General features: G+C 36.7%; 1 protein-coding gene across 2 annotated transcripts in view; it reads right to left on the bottom strand.

Annotated features, from left to right (window-relative positions):
• The window catches only part of LOC145269054 (voltage-gated potassium channel subunit beta-2-like), a 1,304,007-nt gene that overhangs the window by 145,708 nt on the left and 1,131,906 nt on the right, over nucleotides 1-26,393 (bottom strand). For both annotated transcript variants that reach the window (XM_080124659.1, XM_080124661.1), the window contains 2 exons: nucleotides 23,498-23,583; nucleotides 21,922-22,042 (listed from right to left, as the gene is read on the bottom strand). In XM_080124659.1, the coding sequence (XP_079980785.1) occupies nucleotides 21,922-22,042; nucleotides 23,498-23,583 (207 nt within the window). The remainder of the gene's footprint in view (nucleotides 1-21,921; nucleotides 22,043-23,497; nucleotides 23,584-26,393) is intronic.

A 26,393-nucleotide genomic window follows, 5' to 3' on the forward strand; every position in this document is an offset into this window, starting at 1 on the left:
GAGTCTAGAAATATAGAGACGGACGGAAAGTTGGAACGGGAAATTGCAGGGTTCCACTCCACCAGCTATAGGAGGCCACGAAGAGTAGCCACGACTCGTAAAGAAAAGAGAGTTGAATGGCAGTTGACCGCAGAGTCAGCTGAGGAGTCGAGCGAATGAGATGAAGAGTGTCCAATACCTATCTCCTGGCTCCAGCAAATGGGGAGAGGCTGCCGTTGAGGGGAGCAAGGGACTCCCTGTCCCAGGAGTAGTGTGAGGTCCTTCCACCAAGGACCAGTGGGGGTTAGTAGGACAGAGACGGGAGCTTGGAACGACATCTCCTGGTTGAAATGTGGTGCAATTGTTTTCTCTGTGGATGCATGGAGGGCCCCCATGTGTTCGCACTGTTGGCAGATTGTGTCGCGGACTGGCCTTGGAGGTAGCTAAGGACTAAAATGGAAAGCTCCAGCGGGGGGGGGGGCGCCTTGAATAGCAGAAAAGAGCAATAAGTAATTTAGAAGTATCTCGCAGTGATTAAATTGGCAAACGGAGAGAGTAATTTAGCACGAGAAAGTCGCGTATTGAGCGAGAGTGTCTTGGAGGAATTTAAACTGTTGGAAAAAAAAAAGGCTTGGCCTGAGATTTTCCCAGCTGAAAGAAAACTGTAATAATTAAATCGTAGGGAAGCAGTTTTGGACTGTCAAGAGAACCACGTGATGTTATCGGCACTTACTTTTGAGAGGAGGCTTAAGTAATGGAGCAGTTCGTGAACTTTGACGACACATTTTAGCTGAATATCGGCTGCATTTTTATGTAGCGATGTTGAACGCTGTTGTGAGAATTAAACTGTGCAGAGTTATGTTTTGTGTATGCAGCAAGAAAAAAATGGAGATTTAAATTTCCGAGAGTTGAATTGATTTTTTGAAAAAAAAAATATTTTTGTACCTCAGTCTAGAAGGATTTCGTGTAGTAAACTGAACATATTTTAGGGTAGTTCAGTTGAGGATAATTAGAAGCATTAATTTCGGCGGTTAGACTGACTTTTGGAGGAATTTGAATTTTGCCTCAGTCAGGAAGGATTTCTTAAATTCCGAAATAAGGGCCAAAGAGGCCGCAAGACTGAATGGAAATAATTGGAAATAATTATTAGCATCACTGAGTGAAGTGTGGTACACTCAATTGTGCGCAAAAGGTGATTTATTATTTTTAGATGGATTTTTCCATTGCGAGTAAATCAGGTGCGTGATGTTCGCACCTGGAGAGATTAATTGAAAGAAAAGGATAGAGTTTCTCGTGCGATAGCGAGGCGTTAACTGTCAAGTTGGTCCGGTGACATGTGGTTGGACCGAGCTGGCGAGGAGATAACTAAGGATGAGAAATCTCCTAAGCGGAGAAATTAGAAACGATAGAGAGCGATCCGAAAGTGCTGGCATTGTTGGCGAAAATAGTGAGTCTGTGCCAAATGTCACCAATGTTGTTCAGGGCCAGTTGAGAGGATTATTTTTCCAGGTGCAGATATTTAGAGGAGAAGTAACCAATATAATTGACGCCATAATGACAGGACTGTAAGAACTGGACTATCTGGTGTAGACATATTTTAAATTGTTGGCTGTGGCCGGCGGGACAGTCGCTGATATTAACTCGGAACATGTATGTGCGCAGTTAGATGTGTTGTCATCGGAAAACCTGTCACCCCAGCATAGTAGCCCCGGGAAGGTTGAGAGACGTATTATTGAAAATACAGGTTGATTTAAGGTTGCCTGTGGACCTCGTTAGACAGGTACTGCAGTGCTATGTTGCACTGGGGGTGCGTCACGCTGTCGGAAGGGCAGAGGCTCAGAGAACTATGTCCTGTAGGTGAACAGAACCCAAGAGGGGGTGAGGATATGGTTAACATAGTGGCCTGGGATAAAACATAGGAAAAGGTGGGGTAAAACTAAGACACGGACAATACGAGCACCTGAGTTAAAGGGGGATGCCAATGAGTGCACCATGTCTAGATCAAGACAGAGTACAAGAGCTGCAGCCTCCGATAGGGAACGCCAACTGCAAAAGAGATATCCGAGATGGTAGCCGAAACAATGGCACCTGCTGTAAGGTTGGACATTGTTAGAAAATAAAAAAAAAGAAGAAAAAAGGACGTAACAGAGAGATGAGGAGAATGACGCGTAAATGTAAGAGGTGGGAGGAACCTCATTTTTGTAGGAACTGAAAGACATTTTCATTGCATGATTAGTCCCTAAATCGAATTGTCATTTCTCCTGTTACCTGATCTAAAATACATATACATGCACATCCACAAACACAGACAAGGTAGATAAGACTGAAAAGAAAGAAAGAAAGAAAGAAACTGGTTTGCATGTACATGGTTTAGTCATCTTTAAAGGACTAGTAAAGTGAAAAAAATGGGAGTTAAGCAATCAAAAAAAAAATAAAAAAAAATAGATGCATGTGTAGGCGAATATAAAATCGCTTACTCGCGAGCTGTTGAAGCTTGAAATTGCATGGGTGCGTGTTGGTTGACATCCATATGAAGACTCTTGGACTTTAGAGTGAACAATTATCCTTTTTTTTTTGTTTTTTTTTCATTCGATTCTTTTTTTTTGTTTTAGAGTATGGGGGCTGGCTGGCAGATTGTGATTTTTGGTTGTTTTATTACTGTTTTTTTCTCTCTCTCGCTATGTCACCCTCCCCCTCACACCAGAGACAACTGATCCTAGAACATTTTTGCATGCTAAATGGACAATTTTTATCAATTGCTTTTTATTGACTGATTGTAGAATTGCTAGTAAGGGTCAGGCTTCTGGTGCAGGTCGCATATATGTCAATTATGACTAATTGACAAGTGAAAGGAAGGGGCGGATATGACGAGATCCCTGGTGACAACAGATGATCTTGCTTTTCAAATAGAGGATGGGAGAGGATGAGGCATGGGGGGGGGACATACTGACACTTGGTCAAGGAAAAACAGATGTTTATGAGAGAAGAAATAGGAATATTTCGATGGGAAATAAATAAATAAATAAATATGATAATGAGATTCTTGAGTTGGCAGAAAAAGTAATACAGGGTCGCCAGCCGAAAATGTTTGACTCATGGAGATAAATAGTTGTCACTTATCACATCAGGGCCGGGGTGGGGTTTTTAAGAGAAAGATAAACGAGAATTTGTTCCAATATCATGGCTGTTAAAAATCTGTTAACAATGAAGAGGTTGTTTTTAAAACCCTGTTGAGTGACATGGTCGACATGGAGGTGACTAATAGCTCCTAATTACATAATAAGTAACAGCTCAGTGCAATGAGGGTTAAAAATTGGTATAGATAAAAGTCGAGAGAAGGAGTAGAAATTAGGGAAACATAGAGAGAGAGGAAATTCAAAAGAGGAAAGGAAAGAGAGAAAGAGTGACTCCAAAAAGGTGGGAGAAGGAATTACTAATTTGATAAAAACAAGACACTTAGCTAATTGGTGTCTTTTTTCACTGATCCCTTCCCGTGTACTGATGGTAGATGAAGAACGGAGAACTTGGTAAAAGAAACAAAACTGCCAGCCCCCTAAGTTGCATGACTAGCCAGTGTGTAACTATTATATTGTAAAGTCAAAGACAATAATCAATTCTGTGTTAAGAAAAACCAATTAAGTTTTGACTTTCTTTTCTTTGATTGGAACGCCGTTGTGACTGCAATATATTTCTCTGATAGCCCAGGTGACGGTTGGAAGCTGATTTGAAAGCAGAACCGGTGAGAGACCGACGACGACCCGAAGACGAATTCGACCACTAGACGAAACCACGGGTAATGCCACAGGTATCGTCTACAGGTGCATTTCAATCATGAGCCTATGCACCTGAGTTGAGCTGCACTGGAGGGGTTACAGACATTCCCCAAAAAAGATATGGTGGGCTGTTTTATAAAGCATTTCTGGCTGTTAAAGACAAGACCCATTTCGGCTGCCCGGGTCGTGAATTTGTGTAGATTGATGTTGTGGTCTTCGTCGTTCTGGCCAATTACTGCCACATCATCAGCAATACTGGCCACACCATCTAGACCTTCTAGGATTTGGTCCATTTTTGCTTGGAAAATATCCTGGGAAACGTTAAGGCCAAATGGTAAGCGTTTCCAGCATACCCATCTGAAAGGTGTCCTTCAGATTGTCAAGAGCTGTGACTCTTCATCCAGGTGTATCGACCAGTATCCAGCCTTGGCATCGTGTTTGCTGAATACTTTGGCTTTTGCAAAAGCTGGGTTCAGTTCCGCCACAGTTGTGTGCGAGCACCTCTTGAGACTTGCACTAAGCTTCTGTGGATCCATGCATATTCAAAGCGACCCATCTTTCTTTGTGCTGCACACAAGGCTGGAGCACCAATCTGTGTGTTCTTCGACCTTCATGAGCACATCTTCCTCAATGAGCCTATTGATTGCCGCCTTTATTTTATCCTTGAGGTGGATGCTGCATTTCCGTGGATGGTCAATGAAAGGCTCGGCACCTTCCTTCAGTAGGAGTTTGGCAGTCCCACTAAAATTTCCTATCCTGTTAAACTGATTTGGGAAATTGGACATCAGTTGGGCGATGGACATGATGGGCGCAACTGGACATCTTTTGAGGGTGTCGACATGAATTGTGATAAGCCTCAGCCTTTCACATGTTGGGAGCCCCACGACTGCAGGTCCTGGTACTTAGAACAATGTGTTCGTCCACTCCGAGTCCTTCTGTTGGCATGGGAAGCTAATAGTTCCCAGGCATTGGATGCGCTCACCTCCGTATGAGATCAGTTTAACGTGTGGACAGGGTTTTAAGATGGACAGACCTTCTTGAGATTTGCCATACATCTGCTGGAAAGTTGCCTGATGCCCTAGAGTCGATTTTCATTTGTAGGGTGTGGTGCGTTTTACACTTTAGGTGGGGTGGCCTGATGTTCAGGGTTGTGTAGGCCTCATCCCTAGGTCTCTTAATGATGCTGTCCATGCATTTTGCACTGATGGTGATGGAGTGGAAGTGTTGCAGGTAAGCGTCCTCATCACTGCCGGTATCTATATGATCAAAACTTTTCCCATATGTCCTACCTTCGGTTCTCTTTGGGGTTTGGTTTCGGTGTCTGCGAGAATTGCTGCGGTGCTTGGCTTTTCTTCTGTGGTCTTTAGTTTTTGCCTTTCTGCAGCATCTTGCCTAGTGTCTCTTGCTTCCATATGCAAAACACTCATCATTATATGCTTGATATTGCCTGGGCTTTTGGCTGGTATTGCAGTTCCCACACTTCCTGCCTCAGTTGACGTTGTCGATTCTTTCAGTTTTTGGCATCCGAGCTGGTTTAGTTCCTCTTTCCCAGCAGTGAAGGTTTCGTACTTTCCGACCCTCGGTTGGCTATGCTAAACCCCTTTGCTTTGCTATAGAGCTCATTTCTGACGGCTTCGTATGGTGTTGAGAAAATAATGAGCTCTATTAATCTCTCGCTCAGCTCCTCATCTGTAAAATCACATTTATGTGGTAAGGAAGTCGTCCAGCATTTCGTTTTGTTTCTGACGGTACTGCATTAGGTGCAGTCTGCGGATTCGGAAGTTTACATTCACCCGGAGTTGATTTTTTAAGAAATTCCACACTTCTTTTCCTCGTCAGTGAGTCCACTGGCATTTAGGCGTCTTAGGCCTTGGTCACCTATACTGCGGCATATTTTCCTAGCTTGCTTTGTGCGTTCAGTAATTTCTTCATCCTCTATATAGAGGTTCATTTTCATTTCTCTTCACTGAGGTCTGTAGTTCATAGTCGGTAGGAAGTGTGCCATAATTTATTGTTTGTTGATGTTTTCAATGGCAAATAATAATATTATTATCATTGTTATTATTTCTGTTCTTTTTTGTTTTTTTACAAGAGCAGGGCTCTAAGAGGTGTAAATAATATGTACTCACGCTTTTTTTTTTCCAATATGGCTTCATTTGTATCCCCATGTTGGTCACTGGCCGACTGTGCATGCGCAAAGTTTTTTTTTTGTCTGTTATTTTCTTTTATTTGTCGCTGTTGTAGTGCTGTTCTTTCTGTATATATTTATTTATGGCTATTTAATCCCACTGCTGCCACCATGGTGTTACTTATTGGAGTGCTATTTATAGGAAATAGAGCCGAACAGAAGAGCGAGTAAATTGACATTTGTTTAGTATGCGAGCTAGGCCGATAATGTTACATCTGGGAGGTAATTGGTTTAGTGCATTACTACAGCAGTTATTCTTAACATAACTGATCTGTAATGTGAACTAATCATACATGTACATTTGTATTTGTGAAACAATTAGCAAACAGATAAAAATCCGATGGCTCCCATGTACCAATTTTTCAATTTTGACCCCTTAGCAGCCCTTGTTTCTGATTGAAAGTCACTTAAAAAGTTTTCCAGATGTTTGAATATCCTATATACAAATTTCAAGTCTGTAGATCAAAAATTCATTCCGTATATAAGTTGAGATGTATCCTCAACACATTCTCACTTTTATAGATAGATAGATTATAAATTTTATCGAATAGTTCTTCACATGGGAAGAAACTTAATCCAGCTTTAAACAACACCCACCACTTTAAAACCTACCAGCATAAAAAGGTTCAAGCAAAACAATAAGCCATGCACTCTTTTGAAGACAAGTTGCTGTTCCAAGGCTTAAAAAAACAAGGAAAGGGTTTATAGACAAAGTTCTTCTTTCTGCAACGAAGGACAGGGAACTACTCAATGTTTAGAACAAGAGGTACCCCATCCCATCCTTCAGAACTTCCAGCTGATGCAACAAAATAGATGTAATAAAGAACCATGCACCATGTGAAGACTAAAACCATTCCTTGAAAGTATGTTCTGACTAAATCGGGATATGAATATGGAAATATTGTTCAAACCACAGGCCCTTCTTTATCTTTTTACCAAACCTATGCAACAGCACAAATCTTGTAGAATAGAGCAGTATATGTTTTGTGTACAACATCTTTTTTTTTCATTTGAAGGCAGTAAAAAGTAATTAGTAAAATATATCATTTTTTAAAAATTCCTGATCGATTAAAAAATGTAGTTTTTAATCTATAAATAAATTAGATGAAAAAAATTAAATGATTTCTTTTGAAGGTCAGATATGGTAAACAAAAATATATGCTAAAACTGCACAACATTAAAAAAACATTTGGTCAAAGATTCGTTTTTGTTCTTTTTGTTTCGATGAAGCATTTAGTGTTTTGACACTTTATTTGGAAGGAGAGAAGTAGTGTTAAAACATTCGTAACAAACACTAAGGAGGCTGTCCTATCAGCAGGTGCAAAGTACTGGAGGTACTGTATTGGCATTTGGTGAATGGATTCTGGACCAAGCATATTACTGGGTAAGTTACAGCTTTACCTTATCATGGTCTGCAAAAAAAAAAAAAATGTCTTCTCTTCTTTTTCTACCTTACTTTCCCTCTCTGCCCTGCTCTAATGAAGTCTGTCGACCTATTCCACGCATCCTAAAACTCTATCATGAAAAGTTTCCAGAAAATATACACAATTAAGACCAGACCCCCAACTTCCAATACCATGTCTCCTCCAACATTAGGGGTCTACATTCTAACCTTCCAGAGGTTGAAATCCAATTACAGAACACCAAACCAGACCTATTCTTCCTAAACGAAACTGGCATTGAACCGACTATTTCCCTAGATGAGATCGTAATTAAAAGATATTTTAATTTAAGATCAAAGTCTGACCCCCCAAGATCGCCATGTGCATGGAATGTGCCTACATTAGAGATGGCTTTCCATGTGGTATGACATCTCTGGGTAGACCCTAAATTACCCTATACGTGCTTTTGAACTGCACTTGCTCACACCACTGCATTTATATTTGCCCTCTATCACCCACACAATAGTGAAAAAGAAAATTGACCACATCCTGTCTGCTTATCCTTCGGCTAACATTCATGTCTGTGGAGACTTCAATGTTCACAATGTGAAAACATGTGCCAGACACTGATGGTCAGTATGCTAGTCTCCTAGACCTTTTTCTCACAACTTTCCCTGAGCTATGTTCATCCTCCATTCTGTCCCCACTGGGATCTTCTGACCGCTCGGTTGTCTCGGTTAAGATAAAACAAAATGCAATAAGTTCTCCGGCATACTTCTCCATCATAAAGTATATCAATACACTATGGTTGACTGGGATAGTTTTCATATATTTATATCAGATCTACCGCTGTGTTTCATCTTTAAAAAGAACATATCCTCTATAGTATTAGACCTGATGGAATCGTTAATTGTAGGTATAAACCACTTCATACCCTTCAAAATATTCAAGCAAAAACCTAACACGCAGCCATGCAATTACCATTTCCATTGCTTCCAACATAATGAATGTACTGAGACTAAAGCTGCTTTCAGGACTGCCAGCAACTACTGTAAAGGAGTAGCTGAGCAATGGCTTGGTACCAACCAGTTTTGGCAAATAGCAAACAAGGTCCTGAATAGAAGTGTGTGCTCTATCCCAACCATCATCAATGGACCTGAGGTAATCTACTCTTTGCCAAAAACTTTGCAGCTAATTCTACCATATGCAATCAGGGCCACTAATCCCCTGTATTTCCTCCTGTGTCTGAAAACATGTTATGTGACATACAAATATCTGTGTGTGATGTTGCCAAAAACCTTGATTCAAGTAAAGCAACTGGCCCTGACAGCATTCCTAAAATAAAATGTTTCAACCAGAACTAGCTCCTATACTTACAAAACTGTTGAAACGTTGTCTTAAGGAAAATTGCTTCGCAACACCCTGGAAAACCTCATCAGTATTTAAAAATTCAAATGATCGGTCAGCTCCTTCCCAATACAGACCAATAGATTGATTGATGACTGTGCATCATAAGTAAGTTGCTGGAATCTGTGTTAAATAGAGAAGTAGTCAACCACCTCAGCGAAAATAACCTCCTCAGTGATATGCAATATGGTTTCCATTCTGCTAGATCTACAGCAGATGTGCTAACAGTTATCTCTTATAGGGTTAGTGACTCTCTCGACAGAGGCATCCTTTCTAGGGCAATTGCTCTTGACATATCAAAGGCTTTTGATAGCATATGGCATAAAGGTCTACTCCACAGAATATCCAGCTACGGCATAGCTGGAAATATATTTTCAATTATTAAATCATTTCTCTCAGATAGGTTCATAAGAATAGTGGTTGATGGGCAGAAATCAAAAGCTCTCAGTATTAATGCTGAAGTCCCTCAGGGATCCATCCTGGGCTCAACTCAACTTCCTGATCTTCATCAATAATCTTCCAAATAACATCTTAAGATCATTTGGAGACATTTATGGTGACAACACTACCATCTATATCAACACTTCAAAGGCCATAAATGATCAAGTTCTCTCTGATTCTTGCTCCTCTAATCTTGATCATGTGGTGCAATGGGGAAAGAGGTGGCTGATTAATTTTAATGCATCTAAAACCAAGCTTTTATCTTTCCATTATCAATGCTCTGATCCCCGTCTGGCATCAATTGAAATGAATGGCTCTTGTCTTGAGAAGGTTCCATGTTTTAACAAGTTTCTAGGTCTGACCTTTACTCCTGATCGAAGATGGAGCACGTACATCAAATCAGTTGCTAAGGCTGCTGGAAAAATGGAGGGATCGTTCTACTTCTCCAGTAGATATCTCACTGCTGATGCAATTCTCTACCTGTATAAGAACCTGATATATCCTGCAGTGGGTGGCCGTAATAAAAGGATATTCAAGAAAAGGTATTCCATCAGGGAAATAAATGGATAAAGAGGTACTGAAGTAATAAAGAAATAGAGAAGTTTATTGAGAATATTTACAGAGACAGCATGTTACGTTTTTTAAGTGTTTCCGCCCAGGGAAGGCTCTCACAACCGGTGACCGGTGATAACATTCTTTCGATAAAAAGTTCCTGCGGTGAATTGCTCATCTTGCCATAACACCTCCTCCCAAGAGAATTTGGCTTAATATCGTTTGCTTTTTGGCTTGGGACTCAGCCGGTCAACTTTTCTTTTCACCCTTGTACTTTTTCTCCTCAATATCGTTTGAGTGGGTGGAGTTGGTGGAGAAGCTGGAACTCTCAAATCTGGAGTAAGTTCTGTTAAGGGTTGGGGAATATTAAAAGAATCATACAAAACCTCTAGGGGCAGGTCATTTTCTTCTGCCTGTTTGTAGTCATCAGTGTGTTGAGGTCTTAGCTGATTTATATGTCTGCGACAGTCGAAATTATTACTTCTTACAGAATATAGCATGTGTCTGATTCTTTTCATGATAATCCCCTCCTCCCAAAACTTTTTCCACTCCTGTAATTCAGGAAGAATATTCTGTCACCAGGTTTGTAAAACCTTGTTGGAAAATTTTCTTTTGTTGTTGTTACTCTGGTTGCACTTGGTAAAATTCTGTCAAATACAGATCTGATTTTCCGTGCAAACATCAGTTTGGCTGGTGACGAACCGGTATCAGTGTTTGGGTTTGGAGTTATCCTGTACACCGATAAAAATTGTTCAAGACTCTTCTCGTCAGTGTCCATGCCTTGGTTTTTCTTCAAGACTCTTTTGAATGTATCGACGAACCTCTCTGCTAGGCCATTTGATCTTGCGTGGTAGATTGCCGTTGTTAAATGTTCAATGGCTAGAGCCTTGCAGAATTCTTCAAATTCTTTGCTGGTAAATTGGGTGCCGTTGTCGCTGACAATAGTTTTAGGCACTCCAAAATGACTGAAGAGAACTCTTAGTGCATCTATTGTACTCATCGAAGTAGGGTGTTTGTATTTAAACGCTTCTGGCCATTTTGTGAAGCTGTCGACGACCACTAAGAAATAATGTCCATTTAAATCGATATGTAACCGAGTCCACAGTGTATCAGTCTTTGGCCACGGTTGTATCTGCACAGGTGGTACCTTTGCTGCTAGCTGACACCCTTGACACTCTCTTACGAGTTTTTCAATGTCCTGGTCCATCCTAGGCCAATACGTATATCCACGCATTAAAGCTTTCATTCTCGACATGCCTGGATGACCACTATGAAATTCTTTTAAAATTCTTCTCTGAAGCGTAGTCAGTATGACGACTCTGTCTGCGTACATCAAGGTTTGAGCACAAATGGAAAATGGTAAAATTTTAGGGTCTTTCTTTGATTTTCCATTTAGTTGCACCAACTTTTTCATTTTCACAATATAATCATCCTTTTCTGCTGCCTTATTTATTTTGTCTAGAGTCACTGGTAACTCTCTGATTGTGTTGCACAGTAATCTGGAGAGTTCTTTTTCCTCTGTCAATGCAGCTATTACTGTGTCTTCCAAAGGTTCAGCACACTTTTGGATGAGCCTGGACAATCCATCTGCATGTCCGATATTTTTGGATGAAATGTACTCCATTTTAAAGTTATAATTTAGTAGAATTATGCTCCATCGTTGGAGTCTGTTCGCAGTGTGCGTAGATATGTCTTTTTTAGAGCCAAAAATAGTCAATAAGGGTTTGTGGTCGGTTTGGAAAGTAAACATCCTTCCATAAATCTATGGAATTTTTTAATGGCATAAATAATCGCCAAGCTTTCTTTTTCAATTTGAGAATAGTTTCTTTCAGCCGGCAAAAGTGATCTGGATGCATGGGCTATTGACTTTGATGATCCATCTTCAAGTTTATGGAGAAGAACTGCTTCTACTCCGTAGTCACTTGCATCTGATGCAACAATCAATTCTTTCTGTGGATCAAAATGTGCTAGAGCTAAATCTGATAGCAGGCATTTCTTAATATCTTCAAACGCATTTTGGCATTCTTTTGAACAAATCCACTTTTGTCCTTTTTTTAGCAAATCATTCAATGGTGCTCTCAACTTATACATGTTTGGAATATAAATAGCATAATATTGAGCCAAACCCAAAAAAGATTGTAACTGGGCAACATTATTGGGTGCTGGCATCCTCTCGATTGCTTCTGTTCTCTGAGGATCCGGTCTTCTGCCTTGGCTGTTGATAATTTGAACAAGATATTTTATCTGTTTTAAAAAGAATTCACATTTTTCGGCACTTAACTTGAAACCAAATTCCTCAATTCTTTGGAAAACTGCTCTGATGTGTTCCTTATGTTCCTGTACATTTTTACTTTTGACAAGGATGTCATCCAAATATGCAATTGCAACATCTAAATCAGCAAGCATCGTATCCATTATTTGCTGAAATAGTGCTGGGGCCACTTTTAATCCAAAAGGAAGTCTTTTTAGTCGGAAAAGTCCTAGATGTGTATTGATACACAAATACTTAGAACATTCTTCACTGACTTTTACCTGAAGGTAAAGCTTCCGATAAGTCGATTTTGGAGAAAATTTTACCTCCATTCATCTTTGTAAAAATGTCTTCAGGAGATGGAAGTGGATAACTATGATCCATCAGGCAGTCATTAAGGCCTGTAGAAAAATCGGCACATACCCAAATCTTCTTATTTTTCTTTTAACATACACAGTGGGGCTCGCCCACTCAGAATAGTCAACTTTTTCGACTACACCATTTTTCTGTAGTCTTTTTAGTTCAATTTCAATATCTTCTTTTGAAGAAAAAGGCGCATTTCTTTTTGGTCTAAAAACAGGTTTCACATTCTGTTTTAATTCAAAATTTACTTCAGTTTTGGTGCACACTCCTAATCCCTCTGAAAAAACTTTGGGGAATTCACTTTTTAACACTGCCAGAAAAGGGTCATTTTGTTTGGAATTTTTCTTTTCCAACGCTCTTACATTATTGCAAAATGAATTTATGGGTAGTTCCCATAAATCAAACAAAACAATCCAATCAATTCCAAAAAGGCAAGAATTTATTCCTGGAACAACTGAAAGGTTTGAGGAAAAAGTTTTCGATTCAAGCGAAACACTGCAATTAAATTCTCCCATGAATTTTAATCGCTCTCCGGAAACACCTTTTGCAATTTTTTGTGTTTTTCTCAGTTTTGGACCACCAATTCTCTTCCAGGTCACTTCGTCGATAATTGATATGTCACTACCTGTGTCTAAAAGTAGCTTCACTGAGTGACCATTTATTTGTGTGTGAACGAATTTCCGTTTCCCTCGTTTTATTTCTTCTTTGGACAAGACCACATTTACTTTTGGCTTCCATTTCCGTCTTTTGCCTTGCTTAGTTCGGCAGTGGGATGCCCGGTGTCCCACTAGGCCACATTTGGTACAACGTTGGTCTTTATAAGGGCAGTTTTTTCTTAAGTGCGGACCCGCACAACTCCAACATTCAAAACTTTTCCCTTTGTCTTTTGGAAATGTCTTCTGTTTTACTACCTGTACTTGGGATGTGACTTTTCCCTCTATCCTCGTAGTGTCCCTTTTTACATTTATCAATTTTTGACATTCTTCTGTCACTTTTTGCAAGTTCATTTCCGGGTCTTGTTCCATGATTGATAATATCCTTGACCTTAAATCCTTGTCCTTCGGTGCTGTCAATCCCTGGACAAATATGTAGCACTTAAACATGTCCACTGATAAATCCTTTAATTTAAACAGTTCACACGGGGCGTTGACTTTGCCCGCATATGTGACAATGTCATCAGTTTCGTCTTTTGACATATTTAAACACCTATACCGTGTATGAAAAAGACTATCTCTTTCACCAAATATAACACACAGAATTTTCACCGTTTCAGAAAAAGAGATCTCTTCCGGTTTTTTAGGCAATATCAAATTCGTGAATTTAGTATTTTCTTCTGTGCCCATTTTTTGGAGTAATAGTGTTATTTTTTCCTCATCCGACCACTTCTCGCATCGTTTTGTAAATATCGTTTCAAACCTACGATAATAGGCTGCAAAAGTGTCACCTTTTTCTGGGTCGTATTTAAACTCTGAAAGCGAGTTCGCTATACCCTCAGCCGAAAAAAATCTGAAAGCACCCTCCTTAGATTTTTCTGACAAAATCGTTTCACAAAATAAGCGATTATCCGTGTTTGTTGCATTACAAGAGTTTCGAAACGTTCTTGTTGAATTAGCATTTGTTTTTGAAAATCCATTTGGGCTTTTTGTTGAGCGATTAAACTCTCAGTTAACGTTTTTGTCAACGTCGCTATTTGTTCCGATGTCATTTTCTTTTTAAATGTATCAATAGCAAGTTAACGTATACCACAGAGAAGAAAAAAAAAATATTGTTCAAAAACAAGATGCTTATTTTCACAGAAAATTGTCAACACATAGGAAAGTTCCGAAAAAAAAAAAATCACCGTTAAAATAACACTTGACAAAATTTCAAGAGACTCTTTTATCGTCTACTTCAGTAGACACATGTAAACTTCTTTTAAAAATTTTCTTTATTAAATAAACACAGATTCCTCAGTATTGTTCATTTGTTGGTTTTTTATCGTATTAACCAAATACAAAAAACATGTCCGTTAATCATGAAGAAAGTCACAATTTACAGACACACACGTTATATAACGTCAACTCTTTGGGAGTTTAAAAAGAGAAAAACAGAGTTTAACTCGTCAATAATATAAAAATTATTTTTTACTTGCATAAATTTGTGGCAGACACCAGTCTTTCGCTTTCTAAGAAGCTTTTTCTTCAATCAAAAGTGAACTTTGTGAACAACAATTTTCAGAATGTTCTCGGTTACCACGTGTTTTTTAAATTTTTTTTTTAGATGAATTTACAGTTCGTATCTCATCTTCGTCGCCAGTTGATATATCCTGCGGTGGGTGGCCATAATAAAAGGATATTCAAGAAAAGGTATTCCACCAGGGAAATAAATGGATAAAGAGGTTCTGAAGTAATAAAGAAATAGAGAAGTTTATTGAGAATATTTACAGAGACAGCATGTTACTTTTTTTAAGTATTCCCGCCCAGGGAAGGCTCTCACAACCGGTGACCGGTGATAACATTCTTTCGATAAAAAGTTCCGGTGGTGAATTGCTCATCTCGCCATAACAGAACCAAATACGTCCAAGGATGGAGTACTGTTGCCACATTTGGGCAGGAGCTCCTAGAAGCAGCTTATCCTGCTTTGACAGAGTTCAAAATAGACTTTCTTGGCCTTTTTTCTTCCTTGCAACCTCTTTCCCACAAAAGAGATGTTGTGAGCCTGTATCTGCTTTATCATTATTTTCATGAGAAGTGCTCATCTGAGCTCCAATCTATCGTTCCCTTTGGTCTGACTTTTGCGAAAAACATTTGTCTAGCTAAAACCACTCTCAATAATTTCCCCCACTCTTTATCTGTGCCTAAACCAAAACGTAGATTCCATGAACAAAGCCTCTTTCTTAGAACTGAATGCCTGTGGAACTCTATTCCATTTTCTGCTTTCCAACTGAACAAGTTCTTAATGAGCCATCCCCTTAAGTAATCCAATTTACCCAATTCCTACTACTAACGATTACTCCAACATTTTCTCATTGACTACTGTACACTCATTAACCCTGGCGTCTGGGCCTTGATAAGTGGTGACTCCTTTGTAAAAAAAAAAAAGGAAAAAAACAAACTTTGCCCTATGCTAACACATTTTTTTAAATTCACAAAATTCACAACAAATTTTTAATTTATTTCCTTTTGGATTATTCATCTCTAAAAAAGTTACAGATATTGTTATTCAAGTTAGGAAAAATGTAGCGAAGCAAAAGAATTACTGCTTCTGGACCAAACAACTGTCCTTATCAAACGAAATGTAGTCCTTTTGTATGAAGTGGTGAATGGACTTTAACTTTCTCAAAATGAATAAAGTCGCTGCAAACTCTGGAATGTATGGATGCAAACAAATAGTCTCACCAACTTTTGCAAATCAAATATGTTGTGTTACTAGCCCATCAATTTTAGACTTATTTTTTTAGACAAATCTCATGGGGGAGGTTTTGTTAGAGATTTTGTTTTTTGTGCCAAACCTAAAGTAGGCAAAATATTAGTTCCTGATGAGACCTTGTGAGGCATAGCATGTTGTCTGTCATGTCATGAAGTGTTCCAGTTGCTTCGACAATAATTAACAGCAAGCTGAAAACTCAAGCACTGTTGTTGTCCCACTATGGAAACTGTTTTTATATGTTAGCTTGGAGATATATTTGGACTATTTCCAGCATATGATTTGTTATGATTACTAAGCAAGGATACAATTGAACATTTAAGTTTTCTGCAAAAGGAATCGATATCAACAACCCTCAACTTGCCAATGTTGAAGGGAACAACAACAACAACAACAAAAAAAAAGCCACCTAAAAAATCTGAATGGATCAAAACTAAACTTCCTAAAGTTTTTTCAAACACAGATCCTGAAAGTTACAACTTCAAGGTAAATGTTCACTTTGCAAATTTTCGAGCCTTTCACTATCCTTTTCAGTTGAAAGGATTGAATCCCCATGCTGAATTATTACAAAAACTTTATTGCAGGTCTTGTTACAAGTTGGTTAGTCCCAGTATATATATACTTTTATTGTATATCCTTATGTTTAAAGGTGGATTGTTAACCTTATCCTAAAAAAATGTTTTTGTCTCTAAAATATAAAATTGAATATTTTATTACATTATTGCATTATTGAACTTTTAATTATCATAATAATTGATACTTAGTATCATTCTGTAATTTATTAGATTGTGTTGTTTAATCTATATTTGCATTAAGTTAAACTTTTTAAAGGGTTTGGCATTTTTTCAAAATGTCTCCCTCTCATAAAAATATTGAGCAAATTTTAACAAAATGTACAAAAGATAAGTATTTGTAAAAAAGATCAAGTATTTACCCAGAGAGTATGTGAAACTACTGCAACATTTAAATTGCAGACAAATAATAGAGGAATTAATGTACAACCCATTAAAAAATACCCGATGATAAGGTCAGAGGTTGTCCAATTTTTGAAGACAAATAAATTTTATTTTCGAACCTTCCTGTTTGAATTTTACATCTCCTCTTTGAAGGATGGTGCTGATAAATTTCTGCTACTGAAGACTAAGTTGGGTGGAAAGACATTCAAGTTAGTTTTAGAGCTCGACATTATACCTGAAAACTTTGAGAGAGCTTTGAATGTTTTAAAGGAATAATTTTTGAATCCTGATGACCAAATATTTAATGAAATTCTTTGTCCCACCGAACCCCTTGAAAACCTCATACAACTGAGGAAACAGATTGTGTCAGGGCAGACTTGATCGAATTGGATAACTCCTTCAATGGAAAGTTTTTTAAAGAAATCTCACATTATCTTTAGAATGATTCCTGGCAAAATTCGTAAGGAGTTGATGTCTTGGTCGCACACAAGATACTCTTCACTTCTGATGATAATGCAAAACATCTCAAAAATGTTTAAATCGATGGTGACACCATCATCAAAAGAGTGGGAAATTAGTTCGCCATTTTGTCCAATAAGCAACAGGGTGAAAATAGAAAGTCTTTTAAGGATTCCTTTTAACTACAGAAGGAACTTACCCCAATTAAACCCACTCTCCAGGTGATGATTATGATGATAATAATAATAATAGTGATAATAGTTATAAATTGTGTGATAAGATGGGACATAGAATGAAGGATTGCTATACATACAAAATCTTTAGTGCCAGACTTAAGTGAGCAGGAGAGCTTAATTTATATAAACATTGTTTAGGTTCACATAAAGAAATGAACTGTGCGAGGATAAAGAGTTTTCCTTACCCATGCATCACATGTGGGGTTCGCTCGCATTTTTCTGCAATGTACCCAAAAATGACTAAATTCTTTGTGGGAAAAACTTCTTTGCCGTCGGCACTCAACGAATATTGAGTCCAGTGTTGCATTTATCTGTAAAGGGGAGGAAAGGAGCTCCCATATATTTAAGTTGTCTCCTTGACACATGATTTTTCTTTCTTTTCTAGCTTTGTGTATGAGAAATTGAGTTATCAAGAGTATATGAACTGGAAACATATTAATATACCCATTAGTACATTTATAGTAATTAAAAATATAAAGCTTCGTCAGCTACAAGTTTCCCTGAAATTAGAGTCCCAAAAATCATTTTACTTTAATGCGGTATTCACTGATGTGTTGAATCTTAAATTCGGTATTCATCGCTTCAACAAGGTCATAAATAAAGGAGGTGTGATTTCATCTAAATCCAGGATATAGTAATCTAAACCAATCCACTTTGGATAGGATAGGCTTAGACCTAATCCAATTTTTCAGAAATCTTTAATTCAATTAAATGTCTGAGTGGATCTGCTTGGGAAATTTCGAATGGCATGCTTCCATTCAGACACACAAGTTCCTTTTTGGGAAAGCTCTTTTAGAAAAATAAGAAGCCACGTGGTTGCCCTTCCTTTACCAATTGTATTTGTGGTCTTTCGAAATGGTCGAATAGAGAGATTATTGAATCTGGTCCATTCATATTCTTGATCCATGGGGGACCTTCTTTGAGGAATCATTTGTGGAGAGGGGATTTGAGAAATTTTTTTCTCTTGATGCTATCAGAATTAACGGACAGTCCGAATTGTCTTCCTATGATGAAGAAAACATTAACACTGTTAAAGAAACCATTGTTTTGAAGGAGGGAAGATACCATGTTGATCTATTGATCTATTCTGGGATGAAAATAAAATATCCCAGGTGGAATCATATTATGTCACTTCTTTGAGGATTATGGAGAGAGTGGCTGATAATCCTGAGAAGAAGAAAATTTATGAAGATCATATAGATGTTTCCCAGGAGTGCAACAAGACAGGTATCATTGAACCTATGTTTGTATCACAAAAAAACTTTGGAAAATATATTTGGATCCCTCATTGTCCTGTAATAAAACATGATGCAGAAGTCACCACAAAGATCTGCCCCATCTTCAATTCAAAAGGTGTGGAGGTGTTTCACTAAATGATGTGCTTATGGTGTCAATTTGATAGTCAAATTATTACACTTGTTGTTAATGTTTTAAAAAAAATGACCATTTTGGGTCATCTCTGGAATACCTTTTCGCAGATCTGTTTGAGGAACAAAAAAGACAAAATAGATTTTATTTCTTTCTGAAGCAAGGCGATCAGTTGTGTATCTTCAGATACAAATCTTGTTTTAATGCCAGCCTATTTGAGTTTTATAATCAAGTATCATGCAGAACAGTTTCTTGTGATGAAACTTTTTGGTGTTGTCCAACAATTTTTACATTGATAACCTGTTTAAGACCAGTGGCGATTAGGTTACTTATGTCTATTTATCAATCCATAAGAATCTGGCTGAAAGAAGTTGGGTTTTAACTACAATTTTGTAACTAACAATGAGAGTTTGATGAAGAAAATGATTGCAGATGGGAATGCTTCCCTTCCTCTTCCTGAGTCTGAAAGGGTCTTGGGATACCTGTATCACCTTCAGAAGGATTTAGTGAGTCTTGCACCTACTATGGTTGACCCTGTCTTTTAGTACAGTTATCTAGGATTTATGATCCTTTGTCCTTATTTGTTCCCATCACTATTCGAGAAAAATTCTAATTAGTAAAATTAGGGATTTGTAGTTATCCTGGAATGAGAAGGTTCCAGGAGAGTTCCTCAATACTTGGATGGTACTGGCTGAAGAACTGAATAGGTTGAGTGAGGTGAAACCCAGAAGGGTTTTGTGGTAAGATATTCCCATGGAATTCCTGTGTTTTTGTGATGCCTCAAAGGAGGCTTATGGATTTTCTCTGTTGGCAAAGCAGGGGAAAGAATCTTCTAATCTTTGCAAATGCTAAAAGAGCCCCTTCTTTACAGGAATGCTTTTCCTAACTTGGACTTATGGCAATCTATCTTGCCCTTAAAGTTATTCCCAGTATCTTGAAGGCTTTGAAAACTATTGACATTAAATCCTTGTATATCGTCTCTGATGCCCTAGTTGCTTTATCTTGCATTCTGTATGGAAAAGGAACTAAAGAGAATCCTTTTGTCAAAAACCGAATAAAAGACATAAGAAAAATGTTAGAGGTAATTAAAGTTGATATTGGAATCTCATCTCAATTCAAATATGTTCCTTCTTTGGAAAACCCTGCTGATCTCGTCTACTAAATTCCGACAGGTCTACGATCTATGGGTATATAGTCCTGATTGGGTATGTTGGTCTAATATCGAATGGTTGATTGTTCCATTATCATGTCTTGATGACATGAATAAAAAAATTGTTTTTATATGTTTACTGATGATTTTACAGCAGACACAAATATTTTACTTTTTAATATTTCAAATTTCTCATCATTGACAATGGTTATCAGTGTTCTGGAGAAGGTCTTATTGTTTATCGACAAGTTGAAACACAAACTGATACCATTAATAGAGCAAAATGTATGCTCCTTTCTTCTATACAGAATGAGGAATTCCTCTGTGAATTGCAAAATCTGAACGAACTGTTTGGAAGAAATGTTCCACCTTGCACTGTTTATTGACAGTAAAGGCTTGTTAAGAAGTAAGGGCAGGATTCAGAATTCTGCCTTTTCATTCTTATAACATCAAACACCCTATTTTGTTAGGAAAGTGTCATCATTTAATCAAATTTATGATCAAGGAAGCACATTTAAATTGTTGTCATCTTGGAACAAGTTTGACATTGGTTAAGTTGAGATTGATAGGATTTTGAAATCCTCAGAAAAGACCGTTGATAAAAAGTTTTCTTCATCATTGTATTGTTTGTAAAAATATTACTTTTTTGCATTTGAGGCTCTTACAGGCTTGCACATAGTGAATTTTGTTTGTTCCTTCGAGCAGGTTGGGGTTGATTTTACAGGACAGTTTTGGGTAAAGACTAATGAAGGAGAAGCCAAAATGTAAATCTTACTATTTATATTTCAAAGCAGTGCACTTAGAATTGTTGCTTAACATGAGCACTTGATCATCCCTGCTAGCATTCATCAGAGTTACAAACCTATTCATTGTATCTTCTTATTTATATTCAGATAATGTCAAAATGTTCTGGGCATCCGACATTATGTTGTCAGAAGTATTTGTTTCTGACGAATTCAGATCAACTTTGATTACTCACATCCCATCCCCTTTTGGTACGGAGGTGCATAGGAGTGTATGATACAAACTGTTAAACAATGTTTAACGAATTAATTGGAATGAAGGAAAGTGAGTAACAATTGTTTGTGACGTGGAGAAGGCTGTTAATGACACACCTCTCACCTATGTTGATTCTGCTGAAGAGGGATTGAAAATTATAACCTACAATGATTCCTACAAAACGGGTTATAACCCACGGTTGATATTGGGAAACCAGGATGTCGATTGTGTTCCAACTCCCCAAGTAGGGTGCAATTATTAAAATTTATGCAGGTAAGAGAGGAATTTGTGGAAAAATTCTGCAAGGTCTGGTCAAACGACTATCTTCTTTCCTTAAGGCAGAGAGATAGAAATATTATAAATTATGTTGCTAAAAAAATATCAGTCGATGATGTTGTTCAAGTGAAATTGCCAAACCTAAGGCAAAATATTAGTTCCTGATGAGAGCTTGTGAGGCATGACATGTTGTCTGTCATGTCATGAAGTGTTCCAGTTGCTTCAACATTAATTAACAGCAAGCTGGAAACTCAAGCACTGTTGTCCCACTATGGAAACCGTTTTTATATGTCAGCTTGGAGATATGCTTGTTATGATAATGAAGTAAGAATACAATTGAACATTTCAGCTTCCTGCAAAAGGAATCAATATCAACAACTCTCAACTCGCCGATGTTGAAAGGAACTAAAAAACGGTCACCCAACAGAAAGATTGCCATCCTGAAAGTTACAACTTCAAGGTAAGTATTCACTTTGCAAATTTTCGAGCCTTCACGATCCTTTTCAGTTGACAGGACTGAATCCCCACACGTTGTAATGGGTAAAATAGATGATCATGTATGATCAAATTGACATTACTTTTTGTTCTGTGCTAGAATCAATACGATTATTTTCATCTCCCATTGTTCCCATTTCTCATGATGTTCGAATTCTGAAGAGCTAAAAGTTGTTTGTATAACTCAAAGTTTGGAGTGAGAAAATCACAGATTTAAAAATGTATTAAATCGAGTACTTACCAATTTTTTGGTAGATTTCTGGCATGTGAAGTTCAACTTTATCGCGATGGAACATATTGTATTCTGCTTGTTCAGCGATCGGAGGAATCAAGTTGAATTGACGAGCCACTGCATAGCATTCCTAATTCCACAAGAAGAAAATGAATTAGACATTACAACAATTAAAAAAATAAAACAAACAAAATAAGACATCAACCTGTTGTTAAAATAGTTTTCACTATGTTTTTTTTTAATTAAAAATCGGCAGTAGCAAAATCCATCACAATCAGGTTTAGTAAAAATTGATTAAAAGTTGTATTTTACTTGAAATAATCATTTGTTTTATTCTAATCTATAAAAATAAAAATATCGAAAAATATTTGTATTTCAGGAAGTTTCATTTTGACTAAAGAAGCATTTGTATGCTGTTTTTATTTTTCCTTGTATTATTCTTTATCATCGCATCAGAATTCATGTTATTGTAGATGGTAAAATTTTGGAGTGGCTACCTAAATGAAATCTTAAACTCTTAGAATCTCGATAACAATTTGATAACATTACAGCTTTCAACAATATTTCTTGTATAAACTACAGATGCACACACAAAAATAAAAGAGTCACTATTTTGACATTTTAGGTCATTTTATTTTTTTTGGCACCGGATTTTTGGAGCATCTCTAATTTGGGAACGTGTGTAATATCAGAAATGATAAAATAATCATAAAAAACTTAGAGAAAGTTTGAATTGCTTTGTTTCAAAATTAAAAATTAGGTTCACAAAGCAGCATAATATATAAATTTTGTGCTATTATAGTCAAGCGTGATTGAAGGAATTGATAATGTTATAATTAAATAAAAAAATATATATTTGTTAATGAATTATGCTACAGTACAACCCAAGGATACGGCATTTAAAATTAGTAACAAAATACAGTACAATATATATATTTATATAATCAAATAACATTATAAATAACACCATGAGGCGGGGCAAATACCATAACCAGGGACCGGAAAAAAATCATATTCCACATTGTAACCTGAAAAAACCATATCCTAGGGCCACTTAATCCCCGGGTTCTACTGTATTAGGTTGAGAAGAAAGTTTTTCCGTAATTTTTAATTTTGATTTTAAATGATGTATTTTCAAATAAGTTTCCGGTTTAATACCTTTACTTTATATATATATTAAAGAGCATTTTTTGAGCTATCTAATCGTTTAAAAACAATCGTTTTAAAACAATTATACCTTCTGTTCAGAACGTTGAATACAAGATGAAGAAAAAGCAAGTTTTCACAATTTTCTTATTTTAATTAAAACTAGGCCGAAAAGCTGCTGAAACAGCTTGCAATATCCACAAAGCATTTGGCTCATGAACCACTACTGAATGCACAGCAAAATAGCCAATCCATGCACAACTATTCAAGAACTTGCTTCAGAATTAGACGTAACAATTTAGATCTGTCATGAAACTGTTACATACCTTTAATATGAACCATAAGGCGCTCTTTCCACTATTAATAGTAAAAAAAAATGAAATGTTTGTACATTCGTTTTAAGCTTACACTATTTTGCAAAAAGAAAAAAAAAATTTACCATAATTTCTGTTGGGCTCCAACGTGATGTACCCCAGTACATTGCCCAACCTTTATCGATTACATGAGTAAATGCACGTACAATTTCTGTAAAAAAAATGTGATGATATTTAAAAATCATGCATACAAAAGTGTATAATTTGTAACATTGAATTTGTCAACTGGAATTAAACACAGATTTTTTAAAATAAAATTCCTTTCAATTCATCCTGATGGCGTATATATATATATATACCCCAAGATTTTCTTTAAAGGATCATAAACAGGACTTTAATATAAACCTTACAATTAGACTCATCTGCTCCTCAAAATCAGATATAGGATTAGTTAGTAAAAATATCCCAGATAGAATTATCCCTAAAATTAAATCCATAATAAAATACCCACTATGGCAATCTTCCACCCAGGTAATTGATTAGTTTTTGAACATTCAAAATAAAAATACTCTTAAATTTCTTTTTTTTGACATCGAATCCTATTACCAACCGATATCACCAATCCTGTTAAATAGGTCTCTCTTAATGGCACGAAAAATAACTGATATAACATCAGACGAAATTAAAATAATACTCTTAGCTAGAAAATCTTTAATAACCTTTGACAACAAATATTGGATCAGAAACAATACCCCTGACCATTTTAACGTTTTAATGGGCTCGACAGACTCAGCTCAGGTCACTAATCTTGTTGACCTTTTCCTTTTAGATGAAATTCATAATATACTCCATGAACAATTCAAATTGGAGGTTGGCCTATACAGAGATGATGCACTTTTCATAACAAACTCCACAAATAAGCATTACGAAAAAGCAATTAAATCCTTACATAAATTCTTTAAAAATTATGGACTTACTATAAAAATCGACCCTAATAAAAAAAATAGTTAATTTCTTAGACGTAACCTTAAATCTTGAAAACTCTACTTTTGAACCCTATCATAAACCAAACCAATCTGTACTATATGTCCATAATGAATCAAACCACCCTAAGTCATCAATAGTTTCCAATGTCTCTTTAAGGATTTCTAAATTATCTTCTAACAAATCTATATTTAACAAAAACACAAAATATTACAATGAGGCCCTTAAAAACTCAGGATACAAATCACAAATCAAATACCTAAATAAAAATGATAAAAACACAAACTGCATTGAAAACTATAATAATTGCAATAAACCTACTAAAAACATAATAACCTATAATATGGCCATGTCATCCCACATACAAATGGCAAAAAATAATCTAACTACAAAACCAAATTAAACATTAGCCACTAACACAAATAAACCACAAACCAAAATCTGTAAGTGTAAAAACAGACATAGGGAAATCCTAAACATTAAAGCCCCTCATAGAAACAATAAAATCTTTAATAAAAACATGATCAAAGTGTCTTACTCAACTATGCTAAACCTACATAAAAAAATAATTGGTTCTAACAATAAAAAAATTAGTAAGATACAAAATGTAAATATAGAAACTATAGCAGACTGTAACTGTAGAAGAAAAAATAAATGTCCTTTACAAGGTACCTGCAAGATAAAAAATGTGATTTATAGCTGCGCAGTGTCACAAACCCCAAATATAAATTATGCTAATAGCAACCATACAAATCCCTTCTCACATTCTAACTCTACCACACAGTTAATCAATAACAGCACCCCTATTAACTAATCTACGAATCAAATACAATCAAACCTATTACATACCAATACCACTTCTAATCTAGCTGACAACAAATATATTAGACAAAATGTAATTTACTTCGGTTCCACATCTGGACTTATTAAACACAGAATAAGCACTCCTTTAAAAATCCTTCCTTGAAAAACCAGACTTCTTTATCTAAACATATTTGGCGACTTAATGATAGAAATATTCCCTTCAATTTAAAATGTGAAATAATGGGATCTTATAAAGCATATATGCTGGGGGGACAGATTCAGTGCATGTAGAATGTTTTTGACTTGTGATGGGGGTATGAGACTAATGGATTCGCCAATCATTTTTATAACCAACGGCTGTGCTAAACAACCAATGAAAACGTCCCAAAATTATTATAAAAATTGTCGAATTTTGGATTCAATCAGTTCGCCATTTACTACGCCACAGACCGCATTTAATTCTTGGCCGTCATCTTGGTTACTGATCTGAACTACGCCGCCATCTTTGTTCAACACAATGTCTCAAAATTTAACAGGTTATGCGCCCAGCCACCGTCTTTTCTTTGACGGATCGGAATCTAAATTCGAATTGTGGCAGGTAAAATTTCTAGGATATCTAAGGATTCGAAAACTACACAAAGTCATACAATCTCCAACAGAGAATCCAAACGACCCCCGATTTCTAAAAAAAAACGCGAATGTTTTTACAGAACTGATTCAATGTTTAGACGATAGAAGTCTGTCTCTGATTATCTCACATTGGATGATGGGAGGAAAGCATTGAACATATTAAGAGAACATTATTTATCAAAAGGGAAACCGAAAATAATATCCCTATATACAGAATTAACCTCTTTGAAACGTAACGAGGATGAAATGATTACCGACTACGTTATAAGGGCAGAAACAACCGCCAATGCCTTAAAACTCTCAGGTAAAATAATAAGCGATAGCTTGTTGATATCAATGACCCTCAAGGGACTTCCAGCCGATTTTAAACCATTTACAACTGTTATAACTCAGAAAGACAAACCCATAAATTTCAGCGAATTTAAAGTGGCATTGCGTAGTTTTTTTTTTTTTTTTTTTTTTACATAGGCATCACCACATTATCAAGGCCCAGAGGCCACTCAAGGATAAGGGTTAAAGAGTGTATAGTAGAAATTGGACAATATAGTAATCATTAGTAATGAAAATTTGGTAAATTTGATAACTTATATGGAACGGCTCATC

The sequence above is a fragment of the Euprymna scolopes genome, chromosome 4, assembly GCF_053919585.1.
Source record: "Euprymna scolopes isolate OS-2025 chromosome 4, ASM5391958v1, whole genome shotgun sequence".
Taxonomy (NCBI): domain Eukaryota; kingdom Metazoa; phylum Mollusca; class Cephalopoda; order Sepiida; family Sepiolidae; genus Euprymna; species Euprymna scolopes.